Source organism: Notamacropus eugenii, chromosome 5 (assembly GCF_028372415.1).
Source record: "Notamacropus eugenii isolate mMacEug1 chromosome 5, mMacEug1.pri_v2, whole genome shotgun sequence".
Lineage (NCBI taxonomy): Eukaryota > Metazoa > Chordata > Mammalia > Diprotodontia > Macropodidae > Notamacropus > Notamacropus eugenii.
In genome coordinates, this window is record NC_092876.1 from 45,026,181 (window position 1) to 45,051,579 (window position 25,399).

At 50.2% G+C, this 25,399-nt stretch overlaps 2 protein-coding genes across 5 annotated transcripts in view; one reads left to right on the forward strand and one right to left on the reverse strand.

Moving 5' to 3' along the window:
- The window catches only part of KLHL21 (kelch like family member 21), a 29,428-nt gene extending 16,781 nt beyond the window's left edge, over positions 1-12,647 (reverse strand). Inside the window, exons 1-2 of one of the 3 annotated variants that reach the window (XM_072608735.1) lie at positions 12,547-12,647; positions 1,819-2,883 (exon numbers count right to left, since the gene is read on the reverse strand). In XM_072608735.1, coding sequence (XP_072464836.1) covers positions 1,819-2,839 — 1,021 coding nt within the window. In that variant the 5' untranslated portion in view covers positions 2,840-2,883; positions 12,547-12,647. Of the gene's footprint in view, positions 1-1,818; positions 2,884-3,046; positions 8,669-12,546 lie in introns of those variants that run through there. The other 2 variants (XM_072608732.1, XM_072608733.1) reach the window with 2 other exon arrangements.
- A 617-nt stretch (positions 12,648-13,264) lies between these two features.
- Positions 13,265-21,714, forward strand: PHF13 (PHD finger protein 13). 2 transcript variants are annotated; one of them, XM_072608738.1, is made up of 4 exons: positions 13,265-13,791; positions 16,487-16,588; positions 17,686-18,220; positions 18,874-21,714. In XM_072608738.1, the coding sequence occupies exons 1-4, from the start codon at positions 13,753-13,755 to the stop codon at positions 19,098-19,100; spliced, it is 903 nt and encodes a 300-aa protein (XP_072464839.1). In that variant the 5' UTR covers positions 13,265-13,752; the 3' UTR covers positions 19,101-21,714. The 2 variants fall into 2 exon arrangements, with proteins under 2 accessions (XP_072464839.1, XP_072464840.1); XM_072608739.1 differs by lacking the exon at positions 13,265-13,791 and adding an exon at positions 15,044-15,573.
- The last annotated feature ends 3,685 nt before the right edge of the window (positions 21,715-25,399 follow it).

A 25,399-nucleotide genomic window follows, 5' to 3' on the forward strand; every position in this document is an offset into this window, starting at 1 on the left:
AGCTGTACTTAAGAGGGCCAGTTGTCTAAACAAAGAGGATTAGTTGGCTCAGCTGTTATATTAGAGAAAGAGTCTGCAGGAATGGGATCTGTTTGGACCTCAGTCCCCAAACTATTAGCCCAGGACAGTCTGAAGGAGCAGTGCCTAGGGTCAACAGGGTGGCTGACCTTGCACATGACCTGTACATGCACGAGTCAACTGCATTCATCTTCACAGCTCTGGAGTGCAACTGCAACCCCCACACACATCCCACCAGCACACACGGAGGCCTTGCTTAGAACACCAAGTTCTGTTCCTAGAGCTCCCAAACCAACCTTAGAAAATGCACAGACTGCCAGAACGGGAAGGAATCCAAGGCACTTTCTGATTCAACCCCCTCCCTCCTCATTTTTTTAAACAGAGGAGAAAACAAGAGGGTTTTCCAAAGTCACACAGCCATAGTCAAGTGAGTGGCAAATCCTGGATTAGAAAGAAGCTGGGTGCACTCCCTTCTCTACCATGCCGTCTGCTCTTTACAAGTGAGGATGATTTCACCTTTTCATCAAGGAGTCTCTCAATCCATCAAGTTAGTCAGCACCTATTAAAACAACTGGTACTGTGCTAAGTTCTCATAGACAAGATGGAGATCTCAGGCACAGGGGAGAGGGGGAAAAGAGTCAAATGACTCCCCTATGGCATTGACAACCTACTGGGTGGATAGACACGGATTGGCAGAAAGGGAATTATATAGACTTTCAGTAAGTAAACTGAATTTCGAAAGGCTAAAGGCATCAAACTGTCTCATAGTCCCTCATTTCCAAGTTAAACCTGGTCCTCTAGATACTACAGATTTAGAAGTCCAAATACTTTACTTTGATAATCTGGGTCCCCAAGATGCCAAGATTTAACTTTTAGCTACCTTATTGGGAAAAAGATGGTAGAGATCTCTTCCACTTGGGACTTTAAAACAAAACCAAACCCAATCCGTCTTCTCCCTGCCTAATAAAGCTGCTTAGAGAACAGGCCTCATAAAAGGGATGGGTGTGCTGCGGCCCTTTGAAAAAAAGGCAACCAAGAGACCCAGGCTGGCCGGGACCCACCCAGAGTGACTCGGCACTGCCTAGGGTTCTCAGCCAAGTTCACTGGAAGAAAATCAGTTATCACGTGATTGTGTTTACCATCGCAGGGGTATTTCAGCCTAAACACCCTGTGACTAGAAGAATATATCAAATGCATAAAAGGTGACTGACTCAAACCCACTCAGAAAAGTATTTCCAGCTGAGAGCCCCAGGGGAGGGAACCAGCATCAGGCACCGGTTAGTCCCCAAAACAGGAGAGGCTGGGCCGGGCCAGCGCAGAGTCCCACGGGGTGTCAAACTCGGTCTAGTTATTAAGCTCATCAGGGAAACACCAGAGGCCCTCCAGGGTGCGGGAGGAGGAGAAGTGAGCCTGGCCCGGGTGTGTCAGTCCAGCTTAATTAGAGCCTGGGACTGTCCTGAGAGGGCGAAATTGACAACAAAGTCAGTGCTACATTCCCGGGCCGGCGCTGGGAGAGGGGGAGGGGGCATGGCCGCCTCCCCAGCCCAGCCGTCCGGGACGAGTCCAGGGCCGCTCTGACCTTGGGGACTGCCTCCTTTCCCTCTCAGGGGAGGGGCGGGGCGGGGGCGGGCACAAGTCCTGGGCGCTCCGGGCCCTAGCGGCCATCCCACAAGCCCTAACCAAGAACGCTCGAGGGCCGGGCGTCCGTCCGGCACGCTTTATCTCGGTCAAACCTTTCAGGCACCCCGCCAGCTGGGATTCCGGGCATCCGCCGGCCCTCCCTCTGCCCCGGGGCCTCACCCGTGACGTAGATGTCGTTGCCCAGCGCCACGATGCTGTAGCCCCCGCCCAGGTGGTCGGGGAACTCGGCCAGGTAGCGCCACTGGCCCGTCTGCGGGTTGTAGCAGTCCACCGTGACCAGCTCGTCGCAGTCCTGGTCGCAGCCGCCCACGAGCACGAGGATCTCGGCGAGGCCGGTGGAGGGGCGCGGGCGCATGCGGGGGCACGGGCCGCGGTCGTGGCGGTCGTAGCGCGCCGCCTGGAAGTCGCGGGCCTCGCGCAGCAGGCGCAGGCAGGGCGGGCAGCGCGCCACCAGCGGCTCGGCCTCCACGTGCGCCAGCAGGTAGAAGCGGCGCACGAAGGGCAGGCGCACGGCCTCCAGCAGCTGCGGCCAGTGCGCGGCGCGGCGCGCCAGGTCGGCCCGCACCCAGCGCAGCGCCAGCTGGTAGGCCGCCTCCTCCTTGGGCACGCAGAGCCCGTCGTCGCGCAGGTAGCGCAGCAGGCGCGCCAGGGGCAGGCGCTCCAGCTGCTCGGCGCCCAGCTCGCCCACGTGGCGCAGGATGAAGCGCTGCGCCGCGCCCGCCAGCCCCGCGCAGCTGAAGGCCTCGGCGAAGTCCTGCATGTCCAGGCAGTTGGCGAGGTCGAGCTGCTGCTGCAGGAAGGCCCCGCACGCCTCCTTCACGGCCGGGAACTGCAGCAGGTCGGCGGCGCGCAGCAGCGGCTCGGCGTTGTCGCCGCTCACCGCCACCCGGCCCGTGTAGCTGTAGTCCAGCAGCAGCTGCAGCATGTCGGGCGGCACGCCGTGCAGCCGCACCCGCTCGGCGCGGCTCTCCCGCAGCTGGCCCGCGAACATGGCGCGGAAGTAGGGGCTGGCGGCCGCCAGCACGGCCCGGTGCGCCGGGAAGTCGCGCCCGCCCGCCGCCTCCAGGGTCACGTCCAGGAACTTGCGCTCGGCGCGCAGCTGGCTCAGCCCCCGGAGCAGGCTGAGGGCGTGCGCCGGGTCCGAGAAGGGCAGCACGGCCAGGGGCGCCGGCCTCTCCATAGCTCGGTGCGGAATCGTCTGCCGGCCCGTGCCGGTGCCGGTGCCTGCGGGAGAGACGCTCGGCTTAGCTCGCTCAGCCCCGGCGCCGCCGCCTCTATAAATACCCTCCCCGCTTCCTTTCCCTCCCCCGCCGAGCGGCCCAGCCCACGTGGCCGCCAGGGCCCGCCGAGAGTCCCTCTCCCAGCCCGCGGCCCCCGCCCACTTAACCCTCTCCTCGCTGGGCCGCGGTGGCGCCGGGGCTCCCGCTGCCTGTCCCGGCCCCGCGCGGCAAGCCGAGGCTCCGGAGGCGGCCTCCCCGTCTCTCCCGGGCCTGCGGGGCAGACCGGGGTACCGTGCAGGAGGGCGGCCTGTCCCCGGCCGGCCCTCCCCTCCGCGGGCTCCTCCCTTCGGCCTCCGCCCCTTCTGGGGTTGGCGCTGCCGAGGGCAAGGGGCCATCCCCCGGGGAAGGGGAGCAGCGCAGCTCGGAGAACCCCCGGCCTGGGCGAGCGCGGTGGGGCATGAAGTGCCTCATTGGCCAGCCCCGGCTGGGGGTACTCCCGCCCCCCGCCAGCCCCAGCACCCCTCGGTAAACACAAACTGTCAAGTGCTGAGCCCCCGGGCAGGGCCCCCGGCCACTCCACTTCTTGGAGAGTCCGTAACTTCGGCTGGGGGGCTGAGGGTCTTCGGTCCGAGGACCCCGAGCCCTCCCACCGCCCTTGCCCTCTCGTCACAGTTTGCCCAGGGCGCGGAGAGGGGCCGGGCTCGGGCTTCTGGCAGCCAATCGCAGCGGGCATTCCTTCCTCCTCCCCGGGGCTGCCAGGTGTGGTGTGCCACCAGGAAGGTGATGCAAGCTGGTGGGAGAGCTTGGGTAAACCGTACACACCTTGGAATCCACTCTGACTACTGACTACGTGACCCTGGGCCCCGGGGGCGGGAGAGAGGAGGACGCGAATACGCATTTATACAGTGCCTTCTAGGTGCTTCTCTAAGCACCTCGGAAATACCTCGATTGATCCGCTCAGCACCCGGACGGGGTAGTTCTAGGAGTTCCCTTTATCGATGAAAACACAGCTTCCCCTCCCCCCAACCTATTCCTAAAATCATAAGGGACCTGGTGCCCATGTAGTACAATTCCCCCATTTTACAGATGAAGAAACTGAGATCCCGTTCAGCCAAGGTCACACGGGGAATATCTGAGGAGGGATTTGAACCCAGGACTTCTAACTTCATTATATGTATATACAGACATTAAGAAAGTGTCTCAAGTCAATCTCTCCCTCAAGAAAGGAGCCCAAGCCAAACTGCCCCGTTTGTCTCCTGCTCTGATATCAAGCTAGAAATAAGGGTCTAGGGTTTCAGCTCCCCTTCAAACACCACAGTTGCCATATTCCCAAACCTTTAGTTTAGACCTGATAAAGTCTGAGATAAAGTCATTCCTTACTTTGCTTCACAGAGGTGAATCAGGACATCTAAAGGTCAGTTCGCCATACAAGGATCTATGTATGGGTGCTACATGGCTGACCCTTTCAAAGTCTGCCAGGGGAAGGTTATCTACCACTTGGCTGATCTACCTTAACTGAATATAGCGGGCCTAGCCTGTCCTATCATCCATATGTATAAATGACACTATTTCCTTTTATTTTTTATATTCACAAGCATTTATTAAATGCCTGCTGCATGCTGGTCACTATGATAGGAGCTGGGGATATAAGCCCTTTCTCTGAACTTTCAGAAACCACCTAGTCCAGTTCCTTGGTTTTTACAATATCTGTCATTTGCCAGTCACCAAACATTTCTGAAGTGCTTCCTAGCTAGATACCCAGTCAGCCTGGGTACTGGGACAAAAGTGAATAGCCCCTGCCCTGGAGAGGATTATATTCTAACATCATTTTATAAATATGGGAAGGATTTTGTCATCTCTCAGCTCCTTCTGAGCTGGCAGTTGTAGAAAAGAGTTGTGGTCATCAATCGCTGATTAAGACCTCCTTTTACCCAACAAGCTTTTTTCATCTCTTGCCCTGAGACTGTGCTGGGCTGTTAGGTCCTGTTTGAATTCTGCCCCAGCACAGCCCCAAAGAAAGCAGCCAGGTATACTGTAAAGCAATCAGTGGTTGCCCATAGATGGACTACTCACAGCAGCAGCTCAGGGCAGTACTGTCCAAGAACTTGCAAAGACAGTTAGGGAAAGGCAGAAGTAGGATATTTTTAGGAGGAAAGCACTACAGCCATGCTAGATTAGAACTGTATGGGATGACAGCTCATCTTTCTTGAGTAATCTGAATGACTAACAGTCCCCATTATTAACAGGCTGGGCATTGAAACCAAAACACATTAAACAGGGAAGCTAAGAGCGTGGAGGTCTGACTCAAATCCTTTCACCCTAATCAGCTGTGTCTGGAATTTCAAATACGGACTCCAACTCATGTGTGCTATGGCAGCTCATGTAAATGCTATCTCTTTGGCCTGTCCATTTGATAAGCACAGAATGGGAATGTTAGTCAACTCTTTCCCCTCCCAGATCCCAGCGCTTCAGTTACTAAGTGATCAAGGTAAGGGGATTTAAGGTCCTCCAAAGGCCATAGGCAACTGGTATGGCAGTAAGAAAATTCAAGTAATAAGAAAACTAACAAAAATGAATAAATTCCTTTTAGAAAAAAATACAGACCACTGGCATCTCTTGAAGCCTGGCACTATTCTCACAGATTTACAAGGGAGAGGAGGAATTCCTCTTCCATTAAACCTTGGAAACTTACAGTATAGTATCTTGTCCCTTGTCCTGACTCAGAGTGTTGACCATTATGTTCCCTCTGGTGAGAAAGGGGTTAAGTTACAGAAGCATGCCCTGCCAAACTGCTGATTATTTATGGGCAAGATGTTTGGATTTGAGGAAAGTAATTCAGCTAAGAAACAAAACAAAACTGATAAAAAAAAAATCACCTCCCTTAAAGTAATCTTTTAAAAAAGGGAATGACTAACTTGTTTACAACAATATGCCTGGAAGATGATAAGTATGATAAATGTGGATGGTTCCACTATGAGTTGACCTTAATTCTAGACAGAGAAGACAACAGACTAAGATGGCAAAATCAGGCCGCTACTTTGAAAACACGAAGTTGAACATATTAGCAACATGACCTCAGAAATGAACAGGAATACCCTTAGTAACAATAATCGCATTTATGTAGAGTTTTAAGGTTCGCAAAGTGCTAGGAACTCATCTGATCCTCACAACTATCCAGGAAGGCAGATGCTATAATGATCCCCATTTTTCAGATGAAGAAACTGAGGCAGAGTGGTAAAGTGAGTTGCCCAGTGTCACACAGCCAGTAAGAGTATGTATGAGGCTGGATTTGAACTTGGCTCTTTCTGACTTCTCTCCCACAATCCACAGATTTTTCTCTGTTTGGGCATTCTGGATTTGACGTTTTGATTTATCTCAGGAGTTACCTAACATGCTCTATATCTCTGACTACGCTGTTACTGTGATGAGAACACCTGAATGGCACACATACGGCTGCTTAGGCTAGTGTTTCCTGTGGGGTGTACCAGACCAGACTGATTTCATTGGCACAGGAAATTCCCTCTACCCATTTGACTTAGTCCCATCTTGGATGTTAATCTCCTTGTAGAGTTGCCTAGAGCACTCGGAAGTTAGGTGACTCACCCAGAGTCATACAGCCAGACAGGTCAGGTGGGCTAGGAGCAGTGTGCCAAGCCATGGAGATACTGTGCTAAGTGCTGCTGCGTCATGGTCTCCACTTGAATTCAGGGTTTTCTGTCTCAGAAGCCAACTCTATCTACTTGGGAATGCTGTTACCTCCTGATACGATAGCACCTACAGTCAAAATCACTTTATTAATGATTTCAAAATTATCCTAGGCAAAGAATCACTAAATCCTTCCACACTCACTTTCTGTTACCCAGGCTCAAAACCTGGAAGTCACCTCTCCTATACCCTCCTTATCTAAGGGGTTGCCAGATCTACCGATGCAAAAATTCTATCTTGTCTGTCCTTTCCCCATTCACTCACATGTCCTCACCTTGTCACTCTGCTCAACAACTGTCCATGGCTCTCTATTATTTCCTCGATAAAAAAAAAAAAAACAAAACAAAAACAAAAAACCCTTGCCTTGGTATTTGAAACCTGCCAAGATATGACCCTAAACTATTTGAAATTTTATTTTTGATTATGAACTTGACAATAATTAACAATTAACACAAACATCTTCATATACAAGGAAAAACAAAAAAGGGAGAATTGTATATGAAAAAGTGAACTTCTCTATAAGTTGGTTTTTAAAAAGTATGTCATTTTTAACAAGGTAGGAACAAAATTGTCCCTTGTCCCCTTCAGAACTTTCTATATGTCCAGCCTGTCTTCCCAGTCTAGCTTCACATTATTTCCCCTTTATGTTCCAGCCAAATTGGATTCCTCCAGGTTCCCTGAACTACCATGGCCTCTCTGGTCTCTCTTTTTGTATTCAGATTCTCCTTCATTTATTTAGCATTCCCTTATTTCTGCTTTATTCACACTCAGTTGTCCCCTTTCCTTGAGATACCTGCCAGCTTCTCTCAGGTGAAATTATTCCCTCCCTTCTTACACTTTCTTAGAACTCTTGCATATACCTATCTTTTACCCCATCAAATTAGTCCTGGTTTGGTTCTATGTGTACAGTCATTCCCTTACTCCATTAGATTGGAAGATTCTAGAGAGCAGGGCCCATTTCCAGTGTCAAGATCCCTACCAGGCACTTTAATGAAATGAATTGAACGTAGCTGAATTTTTCAACGAGATTATGCTGAAACGGGGAAGATTTAGGAATATAAATCGATTTGATATAAAATCAGTTTAAACAACTACTTTCTCAACTTGTATAGTTAAGAAACCGTGGTATTCTTAATACTTTTGCAGTCACAAGGCATTTCCTTGCTTTTTGCATTCCCCCTGGCAGCTAGGTGTCAGGATGGATACAGTAAGGGCCTGGAGTCAGGAAGGCCTGAATTCAAATCTAGCCTCCGTCCCTTCATCGCTATGTGACCCTGAGCAAGTCACTTAACCCTGTTTGCCTTGGTTTCCTCATCTGTAAAACGAGCTGGAGAAAGAAGATACTCTAGTGCCTTTGCCAAGAAGACCCCAAATGGGGTCACAAAGAGTAGGACATGACTGGAATGACCGAAGAACAATCATCCCCCTAATAGCAGCACATCACCATACAAGTTTGTAAGAGAATTAGCATTGAAGGAGAGTAATTAGAGTTTTCTTATGTTTAACATGACTGTACATGTATAATCTGTATCAAATCGCTTCCTGCATTGGTGGAGGGGGAATTGGAGGGAGAGAGGGAGGAAAATTTTGGAACTCAAAAATCTTACAAAAATGAATGTTGAAAACTATCTTTACTGTAATTGGAAAACAAATAAAATACTATCAAGTGCAAAAAATGAAAGTTAAAAAAGAAAATAGCAAAGAAACAAACTCCAAAAAAATGGTATGTGGGGAGATGGGAGAAGCTGTTCAGTTAAGGACAGAATCGTGGTGGGGTTCATTCACCCCTTTTGTCTAGGGGTAATGTGCTCCACTTGTGGAACAAATCAGAAAAATTTCCTGTCTGCAAAACAGGAAAAAAACAAAAACTGCGGATAACGAAAAATATAAACCAGGCTGTCTGTGGTGAAAAAGGCAGAAATAAAATTACAAGGACATCTAATTTCAAAATTCCTGGTGTTTGTGCAAAGATAATTTGGTTCACTTATAGAAGTCCTAAATCAATACAGAAGTATTAAATTTCAGAGAGGGATCACAGAAAGGAAAGACCAAAATCCCAAAATATCAAATATTTTGTTGGGAGAGAGAGGAATTGGGGTGGGGTGGGGAGGGAGAAATAGGAAGATAAAAAAACAAAGCCTCTACTACCTGGTCTCCTCTATTCTAAAAACCTCAAGATTCTAGCCTCCCGTAATAAACATTAAGATAAGTTGTCAGGAGACGGGCACCAAGTTCAGAATTTTCATTTCCCCTAACACTCCGGAGCAGTCCAAACCTTCTGCTGTTCTAAGAAACAGCTCCCAGGCCTGGAGTCAGGAGACTTGGAGGGCCCAACAGTTACAGTTACAGCCTCTGGATGAGCCTCCAATTCCATCTTTTAAATGGAAATAACAGTGGCGTTACCTACTTCACAGGTTGTTGGGGGGCGGGGGGATGGGGACAGTAGGTCTGTTTTTAAAATGCTCCATGAAATGCCAACCTTTCTGGCTGCTTTTACTTTAAATAATAAACACTGGAAGAAATTGGGCAGTCTCTTATCATGCCCCAGACATTATCTCCAGGGTGTCAAGTTTCTTAATGTGTAAAATTAGCACTAGAATACCGAATGTACAAAAAGCAATGGCAGTCTTTTGTTGTGGAGAATGAAATAAAGGATAAGGCTTTCATTGGATGCTTGCTAGGTGCAAAGTAGAAAAGACAGGCATGCTCTGCTCTCAAGGGGCTCACAATCTAATAATAGGGGGGGAGAGAACTCGAATAGAGGAGAGCAGGCTGAGAATCAGCCACTCGGATTTGAATCCTACTAGGACTGGCGGGAAATAGAGTTCAAGTCCAAGTGAGGGGAGGGGCTTCTGGTGACAGGCGCTACTGTAAAAGAGAGGTGAGTTCCCCATGCCTGGAGCTCTTCAGGCAGGGGCTAGAAAACCAAATATCAGGTAGAGTGTAGAAAGAATATCTGTTCAGGTATGAGTAGACTTGGTCTGGGTTCCTTTGTGGGAGGGGAGAATGGGAGGAGAGAGATTAGATGTTCAGTTGCTCACAGGTTGATTTTTTTTAAAACTAAAAACTATTTTTTTTCAAATGAAGAGCCAACTCTGCTTCCCGTCTCCCCAACCCCCTACACACATATTGTGAAAGCAAAGGAAAAAAAATCAAACCTATTACAAAAACGAATAGCCAAGCAAAACAAATTCTCTCAATGACCACACTTCCAGACAAAATACACCTCAATCTGCGCTCAGAGTTCATCAGCTCAATCTGACATGAGTCTGAGATTTTGTGATTACAGAATATGCCTGTACTAATTATCTGTAAACACTGCTTTCCTAATCTGAAAAATGGAACCTAAAATACTAAAATACTTAGTTGACAGGGATATTGTAAAGAAAATGCTCAGGCTACAAAAATGTGAGCCATGACAATTCTGATATAAAAATAATTCCCTACTCATTCTGGTTTTTCTAAGCCATATTTTTCTAACCCATAACTAACCTGTGAGATTGTAAAGGAGTACTGAGAACACTGCCAGATTTAGAATCTGAGGATTTGGTTTCAAAACTTAGCCTGTCTGGCCCTCAGTTTCTTTATTTTTAAAATAAGGATGCTGGCTTGGATTGCCAGCTCTAATTCTGGGATTCTATGACTCCCAAGGGTAGATTTACAGAATGAGAACTGAACAGGATGCTGAAAGTCAGCGGCCCTGGGTTCAAATCACAGCTCTATTTAGTACTTGTGTGATTTTGGAGAAGTCACTTAAGCTCAGTTTCATACCTAAAATGAAGGGGTGACCTCAGAGTTCCCTTCAAGATTTAAAACTGTGATCCTCTGTGCTGGCATGAATAGATCAGGATCCAAATTCCTTTCCTTTAGAAGATCACAGTGGAGCAGAAGGTTTTAACTGGGGTCCAGAAACTCGTTTTCAAAAAATATTTTCATAACTGCACCATCTCAATATAACTTTGCCTTTATAATCATATGCATTTTGTGTGTTCATAAACAGGACAACATACACATTTCATTACATGAAACAAAAACAGGACCTCTCCATTAGAATACTGGAGGGTCCAGTATTTCTATAATCCCCTGCTCCAGCCAAAGTGATCCTCCCCCAGATTCTCTCTGGGGTCCTCCCCTAGACTCGACATTCTCTCTCCTGTCCTCTCATCCTTGGAATGCCTTCCCTGACTCTTGGAATTCCTACCTCCCTCCAAGGGTACCCTCTGGGGCCACCTCCTTCAAGAAACCTTAGTCTCCTCTTCCTCAATAACTAATTATTTTTATATATCCTTTATTAACTCATGTGGACATTCCCTAGCAGAATGTAAACAACGCTGGAAGTCAGAGACTTTGTGTTTGTAGCCTGGCATTTAGTGCAACCTGGCACATAGTAGGTACTTAACAGCTCCATTTGGAGTTTCTTTGCCCATAATGATCCTGTGAGAGACATAACACAATGGAACTTACCCCATCTGACATGGGTTTAGAACCAGAAGGGAGCTTAGAAGTAACAGACAAGGGAACTGAGGCCCAACAAACTGTTTCACCCCTTTCAAAGACACTGACAGAGTCCAATCTCATCTATGCCTCTTAGCTCTGCCTTACTGCAGCCCCTTACTTCCCGTGACTGTGGCTGGCGAAGCCGGCCACTGATGGGCCTGTAGACCTCCAGGCCTCTGGTGCCTTGCAGGCAGGGAACTATACAGTGTTTCTGAACATTGCTTCAACAGCTGAAATAAACAAATCTGCTAGGCCCAAGTTTGTTCACTCCATGTACTGACCATGAGTGTGACCCATGGCCTCCCTCCCCATAAAAATTCTGGAGCTGGAGAAGGGAGCAGGAAGTGTCATCACTCTGGGAGTTCACGTCCACCAGCATTTAATAATCGCCTACTAAGCACCAAGCACTGTCTATTATGGGAAGGTAGCAGGCTTCAGAGAGAGGTCTATCACCGCCAAAATAACACTGACCTTTACTGTCATTATCTCACATGGCAGATGCCCAACGTAGGACCTCACCACTCACTCCCATTTCAAAATATTTGCACCCTTCGGTTAGTTTTTTTTTAATGATTTCCAAAAGACTGCTTTGTGAGCTGAATTTAATGTCTTGTTCTAGGCCCTTCTTGTTAACATGGATTCCATTTACACTGATTCTTCTGGCTTCTTTTACATTATTTTCCCACAGCAGCAGGTTAAGAAGCCATTTAAACATATTTATCATTTATACACTGTGTAAACAGGTTCTGTATTTCTTCTATCAAGCGGTCACTAAAAATATTAAGAGGGCAGGCCTACTTGCTCACATCCTGTAGGCAAGGAATTTCACTTTTCTGGGCCTCCATTCTTAAGGTTCCTTTCGGTTCTAAAGCCTAGGACCCAGGGAGCAGTCATTTCTAACAGGAAAGATCAGCTTTAAGGTCCGTAAAATGTCCTCAGATACTCCACAGGACACCCTGGAATCCACTCAGGGAACAAAATCAAATTAAACCCCCAAAACAATAAGCACCACACACTGTTCAATTCTTTCAACCCTTAATTTTTGCAGTTTTTAAACATTTTCAGAAAATCATTCCATCAGCAAGCAGACAGGCAATGCACAAGTTTAAAATAATCAATAAATGAATTAAAGACCCCCCCCATAAACTGGGTGAAATCTTTCTGTTAGAAGACTGAAAACCAAATACACATGATAAGCATCTACGTTTGTGTAAAAGAGAAAGAAAGTGCTGGGGAGGGTGTCCAAAGACTATCGATACGCACCAGTGTGGTCTTTAAGAAACCAATTTACAGGGGGAGGGGGAAGTGATAGAAGGAGGGGGAGAAAAGGAAAGGATTCAGAGCAGAGAAGGAGGGAGGGAGGGACGGGGAGAGGGGGATGGGACAGGGAGACGCAGACAGAGACGGGAGGGGAGGGGGAGGGGAGCCGAGCCAATCAAAGGAATGAACAACAAGACAACTTCACCAGGAAATGCGGGGACAGACCCAAGGCAACCTGCAGCCTGCACACGCCAGAGGAGCGAGCCCCAATGCAGGGCGAGGCCACGGGGAGCTCGCCCCCCGCCCCCCGCCGGGGGAGGAGACGCGGAGCCCCACCCACGCCCTGGGGAGGGGGGGTGGGGGATTGGAGAGGGAGGGCGGCTTCGGCGCCCCTCCAGAAAGGGGGATGGGGGAGACGGCACCAGGGAGGGGAAGGGGGAGGGGGAGGCCCGCCTCTTTTTCCCCTGTAAAAGGGGGTGTGTGGAAGGGAGCAGGTCGGCCGGAGGAGCGGAGAGGAGAGAACGCTCCCCTCCCCCCAAAGGTTTCCCCCAGTCCCAAATCGAAGGTGCAGGACAAACAACCCCGTCGCCCCACCACACCCCCAGTCCACCCCCCACGGAGAGGGACCTCCGCCCCCCCTAGGAGAGGGAAGGTGGCCCTCGAGAAGAAAAAAAAAGAGGGACCCCGCCTCCATCTCGGCCTTCGAGGCCAAGATGGGGAGCCCCGCGTCCTGTAGCCGCTCGGGGGAAGTGCGCCCCGACTCCTGCTTCCGAGGAGGGGGTCTCGCGGCGCGCCACCCCTCCCCCACAGCCAGAGTCGGCGGCGCGAGCCCCCGCCCCTCCCCCGCACCCGAGTGCCCCTCCCCCAGCTGCAGACGCCAGCCTTCGTCAAGATCCTCCGCCTCCACCTCCGCCACCGCACAGCTTCATGGGGGCTGGAGTCTTCCGACGGGCCTTGGTGTGCCGATTCCGCGCGACCGGGAACTACGCTTCCCAGAAGCCTTCGCGGCCTCTTTTTTGCCCCCCTCCCCCCGTCCCCGGCCGCTCCACCGCCCCCGAGACTACATTTCCCGACAGGTCTAGCGGCGCTCCCGCCCGCCCTCCCGAGACACGAGCCGAACTGGGCGTCAGGTCGGGAGCCGGTCCGGTTCCCGCTCCCCGCTCTCCGCCGCCGCCTCCCACCCTCAGCGCCCCTGCCCACCGAGCCACGCCGACCCAGAGCCTCGGCTGGGGCTGCACCATCCCCCTCGCCGGACTCGAGAGCCCACCCAGCGGTGCCGGGCACCGGCAACCGAGGGCGGGACCCCCGATTCCCCCCCCCCCCAGCCCTACCCCGGACCCCCGGGGCCGCAGCCCCCCGCCGCCGTCGCCGCCGCACCAAGGACCTTGGCCGCCCCTGGCCCCCGAGGAACATGGACGCCGACTCGTGCGCCTCCGCCTTCCACCCCGAGGTGAGTGCAGCGGCCGCCGGCTGCAAAGGGTCCCCCTCCCGGTACCCCCTCGGAGCCGCGTCCCCTCCGTTTGGCCTTTCCCCTCAGCTCGGGCCCCTCCTGGCCCGCGTTCCCGCCCCGGGGGGCCTGCCTGCGGGCCCCCCCCCCCATCTCGGCCCTCCGCGTCCCCACCCCCTTCCTCTTTTCTTCCCCTCCTCGGTGCCCTCCGCCCCCTTTGGAGACTCGGCATCTTTCCGGGGGGGATCGGCCCGCTACCATTCCTGCCCCGCCGAGAACCCCCGCGGCCGCCCCCCGCGCTGGTCCCCACCCGAGGGCTCCCCTTGGAGTCCGGATCCGCCCCCCTCCCCCACCTCCGTCGGTCGCCTCCTTCCATCGCGTCCCCGCCCCGCACTCCGGAGGCTCCAGCGCCGCCTCTCCCTCGTGGGCCCCCCCACCCACTCCCACTCCCGGGGCTCGATCCCTTCCAGCCCCTCGAGCCGCCCCCTCCCCGCTCGACCCCCTCCTGGCCTCCCTCTCGCGGCCCCCTCCTTTCTCATCTCGATCCTCTCGTGCCGACTACCCCCCCACCGCGTTCCCTTTCGGGGCCCTCTCCCGAGGGAGGGAGGGGAGCCCGCCCCCCCCCCCGCCGTGGGGTTGGATCTCTGCGTCTCCTCTCCCTTCCCCCTTTCGGGAGGTTCGATCACCTGCGTCCCCTCCTTGCTCGCTCCCCTGCCCCCGGGGCACCCCCCCCCACTCGATCCCTCTTCTCTCCCGCCCGCCGGCTTCTCGGAGCCCCCCGGCGTCTAGCCGCCCCCCTTCCGCGCGTTTGGCCCCTCGGAGCTCCCCCCCCATACTCCCCGCACCCCTTCCTCCAGCTCCCCGCCCTCTGTCCCCGGGGGCGGGTCCCGGGATCCCAGGGCCGGCCGGGTTGGTGGGGGAGGGGAGCGAGGCGGCGCGGGGATCTCCCCGCTTCCGTGGCCCCTTCTCCCGCGGCCCCCCCAACCCCCCCGCCGGTGGCCGAGAGCCCAGCTGCCCAGAGTCTACCCAGCCTGGAGCCGCCTTCCTCCTCCTCCTCCTCCTCCTCCTCCTCCTCGCCCCCCTCCCCTCTTTCTTTTCCCAGGCTTTGGCCTGCGGGGATGGGGGGAGGGGTTTCGAAAGGGAGAGAAATGTGCCCGGGTCAAGGTTGGGGGGCGCTGGGAGGAGGCGGGTTCCCGTCTTCTCGTGGGGGAGCGCACCGAGTCGGGGCGGGGTGGGGGGTCGCGGGCGACCCAAGCCCGGCCCGGAGAGCCTGCCCTGGACGGGAGGACCCTCTTTGGGGGGCCCTGGTAATGCCCAGGCTCGCAGCCGGCCGGGCACGGGCTGAGCCTCGCCCTCGGGCTCCGCACTTCTCACTTTCCGTGGCCATTGACCCACTTTGTTAGGTCTTAGCCGGCCGTGAGTGTGTTTGCATCGCCTGCCAGTTGTGGGGGCAGGGCCGGGTCGCCCCGGTGGTCGGGGATGCCAGGAGAGTGAGGGGCTTGGGGGTAGTCCCGAAAGCAGCAGGGCATGGCACAGACTAGAGGCCGAGCGCTCGGACGCGGCGGGGCTCCTGCTGCCTTGTGCCCGGGGGAGGAGGACGCGGTGAGACTTGAGGCGGCCGCGTTTCACCCCACAATCAATTGCCCTTGAAGAGCTGCTGCCTGTTCTGGCTCTCGGCGCTGGGAGAACAATTGACCCCCTCCTGAATGCCAAAGGTGGTGGAGGGCAAACTTGTCAGGGCTCTTTGTGGCCAGAATGAGCCCTTGTTCGTGCAGCTTTTGCCAGGTAGAAAAAAAGCCCCTTTTCCAAGGTGGGAGAGGCTTGAGCCAAGACTGAAATCTTTGAGGGGTGGCGACTTCATGCTCACACTGCTAGTGCCCTGGCTTAAAATATGCAAGGGGACTAGAAGTTGGGATGAGTCTGGGAATGTCCCCAAACCAAGAGAAGAAAATTGCCATTTCTTTAATCTCTAAAGAGCTGTGTATGAGCTGCTGCAGCAGTGAGAAAAAGGGATTTAAGGTGGAAAATGGCCAAGTCGGGAGTGCAAGCCCAATTTTAAATGCTCTAGGTACCGTTGCAAACAGCAAATGCCATAATAGATCTTGACTAGTTTCCTAGTATACTGGAGAACCTTTGAATTGGATCTTTTTATCTGAAAACACGATTTTCTCTTGCCCTAGACTTGGTGTCTCCAGACTCCATGAAGGATTTCAGAGTATAATAGTAATTGATGTGTGTATATGTCCAAAGTGATATCTCAATGCACAAATATGTGTTTGTTATACCTCTTAGGTGTGGGATGTACCTCATATTGTCATTTGATCTTTAGAGCGTGACCTAGGCTAGGAACGGGGACCAAGTAACACTTAGTACAGTGCCTGGCTTAGGGTAGAAGGTTAACAAAGATAACTTGACTTCTTCAGGTGACGAAAGTCCTACCAGTCCAGGACGGCACCTGCTCAGCAAGGCAGAGCTCAGATCCAGGTAGCTTCTCCACAGAGCTTTGTGGTCTGATTCTTATTCCCGTTTTGTAGATGAGGAGTCAGAGGCAGAAGGGTTAATTAACAGAATAGTAAAAGATTGCCTGCTTGGAAAAGCAAGGCTTTTCTCCAGCTCTCTGCTCATTGGAGGGGTTAGTTGCTGCTATTCCAAATTCAAGTTTGTAGTTTCTAAATGTGTTTCCTTCTTATCTTAACAGGAATACTCCCCCAGTTACAAGAGGCGTCGAACTGTGGAGGATTTCAACAAGTTTTGTACCTTTGTCTTGGCATATGCGGGTTACATCCCTTATCCGACAGAGGTAATTTCCAGCCCCTTCCTTCACAGCAGAAGTCTCCTTAAAACTTCAGTTTTGCTTTTGAGCCATTTGAGAAAAGTTTCTAGTTTTCCTGAAGTGCCTCACCAGGCATCCTGGACCCAAAGGTTTAAAGAAGCTCTTTTGTAAAGCAAGACTGTACCCCAAATAAAAGAAAAACATGCCTTTCTATAAAAGGGAATTAATTTAAATTGTGAAAGATTTCAGGACATAATGATAACATTTAAGAAGCTTGTGTACATAGATATGCTTGTGTGTGTATATGTATACATACACATGTAGTATTTTATATTTCTAGTAACTTTTAAATATGGCAAAGGCACTCCTAATATCATAAGTTTAGAGACAGGAGTTACCTTGTGAATGTCTAGTTCAGCCTCATTTTACTGATGTGGAAATTGAGGCCCAGACATGCGAGCGCTCTATCCATTGTGCCACCTAGCATGTCAGTCTATATAAAGAGCTCCAATTCTGACAAATTCCAGGATTTCTCTGATTCTCTCAGGGTCTGTCAGGAAAGTCTCAAAACAGAATTAATTAAAATTACCTTTAATTCCAAAAAAATGGTTTAATACATATTATTAGGTTAAAAAAAGATAAGGAAAACTGGGTACCTTAAAAACCAAATACTAGAAGGTCTTCAGAGAGGTCGTTTTAAGACAGAAAACTTTGATGAGCTCTGAAGACCCATAGTATATATGTGGATGCGACAGGAACTTCCTCAGGGATGGGGTCCCTTCCCCAGAGACCTTCAGGCCAAGGCCAAAGGACCACTTGTTGAGCATGTTGTAGAGAGAAATCCTGCTTGCAGTTGGGTTGAACCAGAGAGCTGCAGAGTGCCCTTTTATGTCTGAGATGGTAATAAATTAGAGTCAGAATACAGATGCACTCAAGGAGGTACGGTGATGGTTTAGTTGGTTCAGAAATTTGGAGGTATTTCCTGACTTTGAAGAGAAATAAGTCCTTAGGGGAGAGTGGGCTTGGGGGAGTCATCCATCTCAGTGGTGCCTGGGGGCACAGTCCCTGTCAGGGTGCTTGCCCCTGCTCAGCAAGGTCTTGTTTTGTTTTTTTTTTTTTTACAGGAACCTCCTTTGAGGAGCAGCCCCAGCCCTGCCAATAGCACGGCTGGGACAATCGATAGTGACAGCTGGGATGCCAGCTTTGCTGATCTGCCCTCATCAGTGTCCCTGCCTGTTGCCGACCGGTGTTTTGGCCACTTGCAGCCCTCTCTTCTGCAGCGAGCCAAGCCCAGCAACTTCCTCATGGACAGAAAGAAGACAGACAAGCTGAAGAAGAAGAAGAAGCGTAAGCGGAGGGATGCGGACATGCCAATGGAGGAGGAGTACATGGGGGGCCTGCTGAAGCTGGAGCCAGCTGACACTTTTGCCCAGAGGACGGCCAGCCCCGACCTGCAGGACATCCCTGCGGCTAGCAGCGACCCGTGCTCAGGCTGGGATTCTGACACCCGCTCTAGCGGCTCCTGTGCGGCAGCCACCCCTGAGGAAGTCAAAGAGATTCAGACAGAAGGCAAACGGACTGTCATACGGCAGGGCAAACAGGTGGTGTTCCGGGATGAAGATAGCACTGGGAACGATGAGGACATCATGGTGGACTCGGGTAGGTGTCCCTCCTGACCATGGCCAGGCTGAGAGGGCAGGGTGCCAGGCCTGGTGTCAGAAAGACCCCAGTTCAAATCCTTCCTCAGATACTCATTTGAGCTTGTGGGATCCTGGGGGAGTCATGTCACTGCTGACTGCCTCAGTTTCCTCATCTGTAAAATAGGGGTCCATAAGAGCCCCGCCCCTAGTGCCCTACCATAATAGTACAATCCTGCAAGGTTGTTGCGAGGAAAACATGAGAGAACAGGTAAAATGCTTGGTGAACCTTAACCTTAAAGCCCCATCTATATGCTAGCTATCATTATTAATGATGAGGCCTTCTGAGGTCTTTCTTCACTGTTTCCTGATGAGTAAAGACCCTTTAAAGAAGAGCGTGAACCAAGCAAAAGGCAAGACTTGGTGAGTAAGAATTAGAGAGCTTTCATCTGAAATATTTTTTAAAAATACAGCTGTTAGGGAAAACAAAATGACCCTCAGATTTCAGAATAGCCAGCCCTGTCTAAACTGAGGAGAGAACTATACAACAGGTGAAGGAGGTTGTCTGGGACCCTTGGAGATTTCAGATAACAGATTTCAGATCGGTTAGCAAAGGAATCAGGAAGTTTTTCATTCTTCTGCCTCCACATCCTTACCAATTTTTGTTTTACCTAGATGATGATTCCTGGGACCTCGTCACCTGTTTCTGCATGAAACCTTTCGCTGGACGACCGATGATTGAATGTAATGAGTGCCACACCTGGATCCACCTGTCGTGTGCAAAAATCCGGAAATCCAATGTTCCCGAAGTGTTTGTTTGCCAAAAGTGCCGGGACTCCAAGTTTGACATCCGCCGTTCCAACCGCTCCAGAATGGGTTCCCGGAAGCTCTTTCTGGACTGACTGGGGCGGGGCATGACTTCAAAGGAAGGATTAGAAGGGCTGAGGGTGTTCTTTGGGGTCACTTTTTCCGAATGTGAGCACAGAACTGTTAGCGCGAGTGATGCGGCCATCCTTGCCCTTCTGACATCGAGGTGCCTAAGCAGAAGGACAGGTTGTCCAAGGTACATAAAAACTGTACATAGCTGGTGATGACGTAGAATCTTTGTTGGCCAAAGCTGCTGCCGGGGCCCCGTGCTCCACAGCCACAGCGGACTCGACACCCTGGTGTTGAGCTCAAAATGAGGGTATGTGATGGTTGTGAGTCTTTTCCCCCACTTTGGACTGCTGGGGTAGGGCTGGGGGGGGGGGGTGAGGGTGGGGACAGGGACAGTCCTCCCTTTGGGGAGGAAGACATCTCTGGTTTCCGAGGATTCAACAAGTGAACAGCCATATGTGTTAAGCTTCCCCAGTATAAGTCTTTACCATAAGTGTCTGTATAGGTAGCCTAACATTGCCCTTTCTTTAGCAAACAGTTCCCTAGCCTCTGCCTGTGAGCAGAGCATTCCTCTGGTTTTGCTATGGCGAGAGTCTGGGCCAGTGATTTCCCCCTCCAGTGGTTCTCAGATGCTCTCCTGGTGTATTTAGAGGAATTGCACAGGGCTGCTTCTTTTGGGGCAGAGCCAGGATGGCCTCTTAGATGAAAGGGGCCTGAGTCCTTGATACAAATTCCCATTTTGCACGATGTAAATTTTTTTTTCTTTTTTTCCCTTTTTTCTTTCTTTTTTTCTTAATTTTTTTTTTTTTTGCACGATCCAGCCAAACTGAGTTTGGCAGATTTCCTGCCTGGTTCCCCCTTGTCTTTGGGACATGTTGGGATGCAGAGTGGAGGTGATCTCTTCAGAGTGAGTGGGAGGGAGTAGGGTGGTTTTCCCCTCATTTCTTCCCCCAAAGAGTACCAACCCTGCACCACGATAAAGGCAGTTATCACTGGAGATTAGTAGTGGTCTTATTTAAGTGAGAAATGTCCTGAGAAAAGCCAGGGATCCGATGTTTCCTAAGGCAGATTGAGCAGTCTGCTTCTTACACAGGGTGGATTGCCTTTGGGCATCTCCCCACAGCAAGGGTAGAATTTAAAAGCCCTTGCTTTCTTCAGTTGGTGAGTGTTGTACAAATACACAAATACTGGCACTCAGGTGTTGTGTGGCATTTGTGTGAGGTCCTGTTAACCGCCCCCAACTCTATAGCTTTAAAACTCCTGATGTGGTCCACAGCAGGAAGATCCTGATTGTGTTGGCTATGGGAAGTCTAGGGGATTTTGAGGTGTGACCCCAACTGAGCTCTGCTCCAGGGCCCTCCCCACAGCAGAACCACTGGCTGATTCTGCTACTTGGTTAACGAGAGAAGGACCTGAGCTTCTTTCTCCTTAATGACTAAGTTGACAAATAACTGTATGTAGCCGCTGTTCAAGGCCTTGTTTTAAAAAAATAAAAAATAAAAAAAAAAACTACAAAAAATCCATCCCTTTGTAAATGAATGAATGAATGAATGTTGTTCTTCAGAAAGTGTGGAAAGGGTAAGTGGGACTGAAGTTAGAAGTTTTATTTCCCCCAAAAAAAGGGCTCAGCCAGCCTCCCCCACAGAGGTGCTATGGGCTTTCATAGTAGCTTGCTTTTTTTTTTTTTTTTTTTTTAAACAGTAGGGGCATGAGACCAAGCTTCTCTCCTCTGAAGGAAAAGCTGTTCTAGTTTGTTGAATCCAAGCCCCTTTTTAGGTCCAGTGTCTTCCACATCCTTGCCCAGCTGGCTTTTTTTTTTTTTAAGTCCATTTACCATTTGAGCAGAAAAAAGAAGAAATTGAGTTCCTGAAACCTGGTCCAACAGGAAGAATCCCAAGGGTGAAGTGAAGTCATAGGTTACAGAACTTAAAAGTGCATTTTGAAACTGCCCCACTTCCAGGAGGGCACAGCACCTACTATACGCTCGAGGCATTCCGCCGCCAAAGATCTGCCCCTTTTGACCACCTGTCCAGTTTCTGCACCAAGAGAAATAACCAAAGTTTCAAAATCCTCTTTTCGTTTGTTCGTTTGACATTTTTATTCCACAAGTGTTAAAGAGTGCTCGAAAGCAAACCTCGGGCAGCTTAAGTTGGTACCCAGTCAGTGATCCACTTTACATGGTTGGAGAGCCACGGCCATCGCCAGCGTAGGGACTGGGCTTCGTAGGGGGGTTTTGTCTGGAAGTGTCTCTGGGGAAGGCCTGCAATATTCATCTCGTGATTTTTGTCAAGTGGGTTCCTGGTCTGTTCACTCTACGGACCCATCCCAGTGGGTGGTGTCTGAAAAGCCTGGCGAATGTGTTTCTGTGTTAGATTGAGCTGGGGCAGCTGCAATCGGCTTGTTTTATGCAAATTAGGTGTGTCCCATCCAGGGACTCCTGGCAGGTGGCCGATGGGAATTGGAACGGGGGAGGATGTTTCCAGAAGTTGGGGGTCCCTTTTGGGCTTTGGCCAGGCCAGACACTTAACATCGTTTACATGGTTCTGTGTAATTATAAAGTTTATGTGTATAGAGAAGCTGTTTCTGTGAAACTGTATATTTTGTAAATAAATATATTGATACTTTGAAGTTCAAGTTAAATTAAGTCTCAGGTGTGTTTCCTACCTCCTACCCAAAGAAGTTTGCACTTGGGTTCACAGTTCTAGGATGATGAAATACTCCCCCATGCCTGAAGTTCCATCTATAGCTGTGCCTAGGTGCAGACTGACCCCCACCCCCTTCTTCAGGGCCCAATCTAGGTGCTGCCTCCTCTGGGATAACTTTTGCTTCCTCTTCCCAAAAAGTTTGTATTTATTTTGGCTGGCAAGGAATATTAAAGGTCATCTGAGCCCAACTATCTCAATTTACATTTATGGAATGCAGTGAAATGACTTGGCCATAGTCACAAAACTGGTCTTCCTAACCCCAAGGGCTCTACTCTGTCCTAGAACTCATGGGGTCCATGAACTTTTATAGGAAAACAGTTACACGTTTATTTTCACTTATTACTAACTGAAATTTAACATTTCCTTAAATTACTTTAAAACCTTACTTTGAGCAGGTTTTCTGTAAGTTCTACCAAGACTGCCAGAGAGGTCCATAACACAAAAAAGGTTAAGAACTTCCAATCTGGTATTGAATTACTTGTGTTAAAAGTGGCCTCCAGTAGACCTTATGTCTTTGTCCTCAGGGTGTAGTGCAGAGCCTGGTAGCATTTAAATTCTCATTGTATTTAGTGGAAAGCTGAACCCTGGCTTCATTTTAGATAGGACGCAAAATACCCACGGCACCCTCGCAAATAAATTCTCAGAAACAAATCCCAAGAGAAGTAGACAGTTTTAAGATGTTCTTTCTGTTGTAGTAAAAATCTTACTCCAGCCAATCCAGCCTTCTCAAGGTCCTTCTCTGGTAACCCTGGGTAGAAGTGACCCTCAGTCCCAGAAAGCATTTGCCCAAAGACCCTAAGTCAGGGTCCAGCCTTGAGGTCGCAGGTTCCCCACCCCTACCAAGCTGGGAAGGGCAACATACTGCTTTATGAGGACCAGCCTACACAAGTATAGAAAAGCTTAACATCATCATCATCACCAGACCGGTCCACTTGGTGATCCATGAGACAATAAAGAGAGCCCGCAGTTCTCTTCGGCTCCTTCCATACTGACAAGTCTTAGGTTGGTACTGGGATCCCTTTTGGGCTTTTCTCTTGATTCTGGCCCTTTCATGTGAAACAGGTGAAAGGCCTCTGAGCCAGGTGAATGAGGAACAGAAGACTAGAGCTCTCTGCAAATGGCCCCTGGTTTTTTCATTGAACTGGGGCTCCAGATTTTCATCTAAGCGCCTGGGGGCAGGGAAAAAAACCAGCAGGAGATTTGAGAAGGATGAAAACATTTGGAAAGAGTCAGATGGAGAATCAGGGAGGTGTAAAAGGATTACCTTGCTGCAGCAAGAGCTCAATTCAATTTCTGTAGCCTAAACTTGAAGAGGACTCATTCAACGTGGTTTATGAATTTTTTTCTAGTTTTGTAAAGTGAGTAGAAGCTAATGGCAGTAGATTGTGGGAGTAATCCAGGGCTGGGGTTTGGAAGGGCAAGATTGGCCATTAAAGGGGAAAGGGGCAAGGGATTTGAGAAAAGAGGGCAGGGTAGAGTTGAATCACCAAAGGGTCAAGAATGGGCAGGGAAAGGGTGTGATGGCCTGGGAAAGAACTGAGGGATGGGAGAGGGACTGGAGGTCATGGTGAACTGCCATGCAGATGGGGAGGCACAATCACAACAGATTCTGATCAGATAAAGGAATTTCAAAGTTGTGAGTGAGGGCAAGATCAAAGTTATGCCCTTCTCTGTGTAGCCATGGTGAGTAGAGAAGTGGGCAAATGAGTAAATAGGAATTGGGAGACTGGGGTGATAGGAATATCAATGGATATGTTGAAGTAATATGAAGAAAGGAGGGAAAAGATTGTGAACTAGTCACTGACCTTACGGAGAAAGGAAGGAGCGTCCTGGATGTCTGTAGACAACAGCTTCCAGAATCTTCACTGGGGGGGTGGAGTAGATGGGGATTGAGTGACCCTCCAAGGAGGGGAGGTTACTTGAACATGTTGGTAAAGGGAGATCCTCAAAGTGGCCACAGAGAAGGTATAACCCAACTCTCCTGTCATGATCAGTGAACCAGGGGAATGAGTGAATGGGCAGCCAGCGCTGGAAAGGAGGTCTGGGAAGCTGTGTCCTCAGGAGGGAGGGATCAAGGGAGTGAGAAAGGTAGAGAGGCTGAGGCTGAAAACAAGTTTGTTCTCAAGGAGCAGGTACTATAGAGAGCCCGGTGGAATCTGTGGATGGCTCAGAGTGGGACCTGAGGAGGATTTAGGGGATGGAGGACAGGGTTTGAACAATGAAAACTGTAGGGTTCAGAACATAGGGATGGGGATGAAAGTACGTTAATCATTGAGGAATAAATTTAGGGAGGTTACCATTGTCTACAGGACTTGATGTGTGTGGCTGGAAAGGGGGTGCAGGTGAGAGGCATGTAGAGGGGTAAGTGGGGACCTTGATGAGAGGTTCTGGTACTGAAAGCAAAGAATGTCAGTAAGGGTTAGCTTTTTGAGGACAATTTCAATGAATCACCTCACTGTCCTCCTACCATGGACTGAAGGTTTGGGCTGGAGGATTTCTCCCCATCTCAAATGGCAGCCCACCCCACCCTGCATGGCATTTTAAAACCTTCCCTAGACCAACAAAAGAAGGGCTGTGTGGCTAAGGGGTGTATTAGGAACTGAGCCCATCCTGGGGAGAGGAATGTGCTCTCTTGGGAAAGAAGGGTACAGCTGCTGCCTCAAGCCAAGATCAACCAGCATTTATAAAGGACTCATGGTACTGTGCAAGGTGATACACACAGACAAAAATGAAACATTCCCTGCCCTTAAGGAGCACACATTCATTACGGGAGACAAATGGAAGTATTTAGAAAACATAGACCAGTAATTGGGTGGGTGGGTGGAGCAAAGTCCCAGCTGGAAGGGGAATCAGGAAAGGCTTCTTGGAGAAGGTAGATCTTGAGAACGAGTCTGAGGAATCTAGTAAAGGACTAATACTTTTAAAAGTCACTCATTACCTGTGAAAGCAAGCCCTAGTTAACTTGCCCAGGAGCTTGGGGGGAAAGTATCCTCTTTCCTTGGGATGGATACTAAAGATTAGAAAAAGAGAGGCAATAGAGTGTGAGCTCCTTGAGGGAAGGGACTGATTTTAAGAGCTTTTTTTTTTTTTTTGAGTCTGTATCCCCAACACCTATCACAGTGTTTTGCCCATCTTAGGTATCTAATGAGTGCTCCTTGGATTGTGGCCCCAAACTATGTCCAACTAAGAAGTTTCCGAATTCCTTTTGCCAAGGGACTGAGGCAGCTTTGACCCTCTCTTATATTTGAATGAAAAATCTCATTTAACAGGTGGTACATGCTCCCTCCTCCCCCAGGAATGCAGATCAAAGCCCCTCATTTAATTGAGAACAAGAAGGCATTGGTGAACTTCAGAGAATCAAAGCTTCCGTGTCTCTAGGCAGCTTCCTCCTCTGCAAACTTATGAGGCAGTTAGGAGGCACAGTGGACAGAGCACTAGGCCCCGGGTGACTTCAAATTCAGTCTTAGACACTTACCAGCCGTGTGACCCTGGACAAGTCACTTAATCTCTTCCTCGGTTTCCTTCACTGTAAGATGGGGATAATGGTACCTATCTCACAATGTTGTTGTGCCAATTAAAGGAAAGAATATTTGCAAAATGCTTGGCATAGTGCCTGAGAC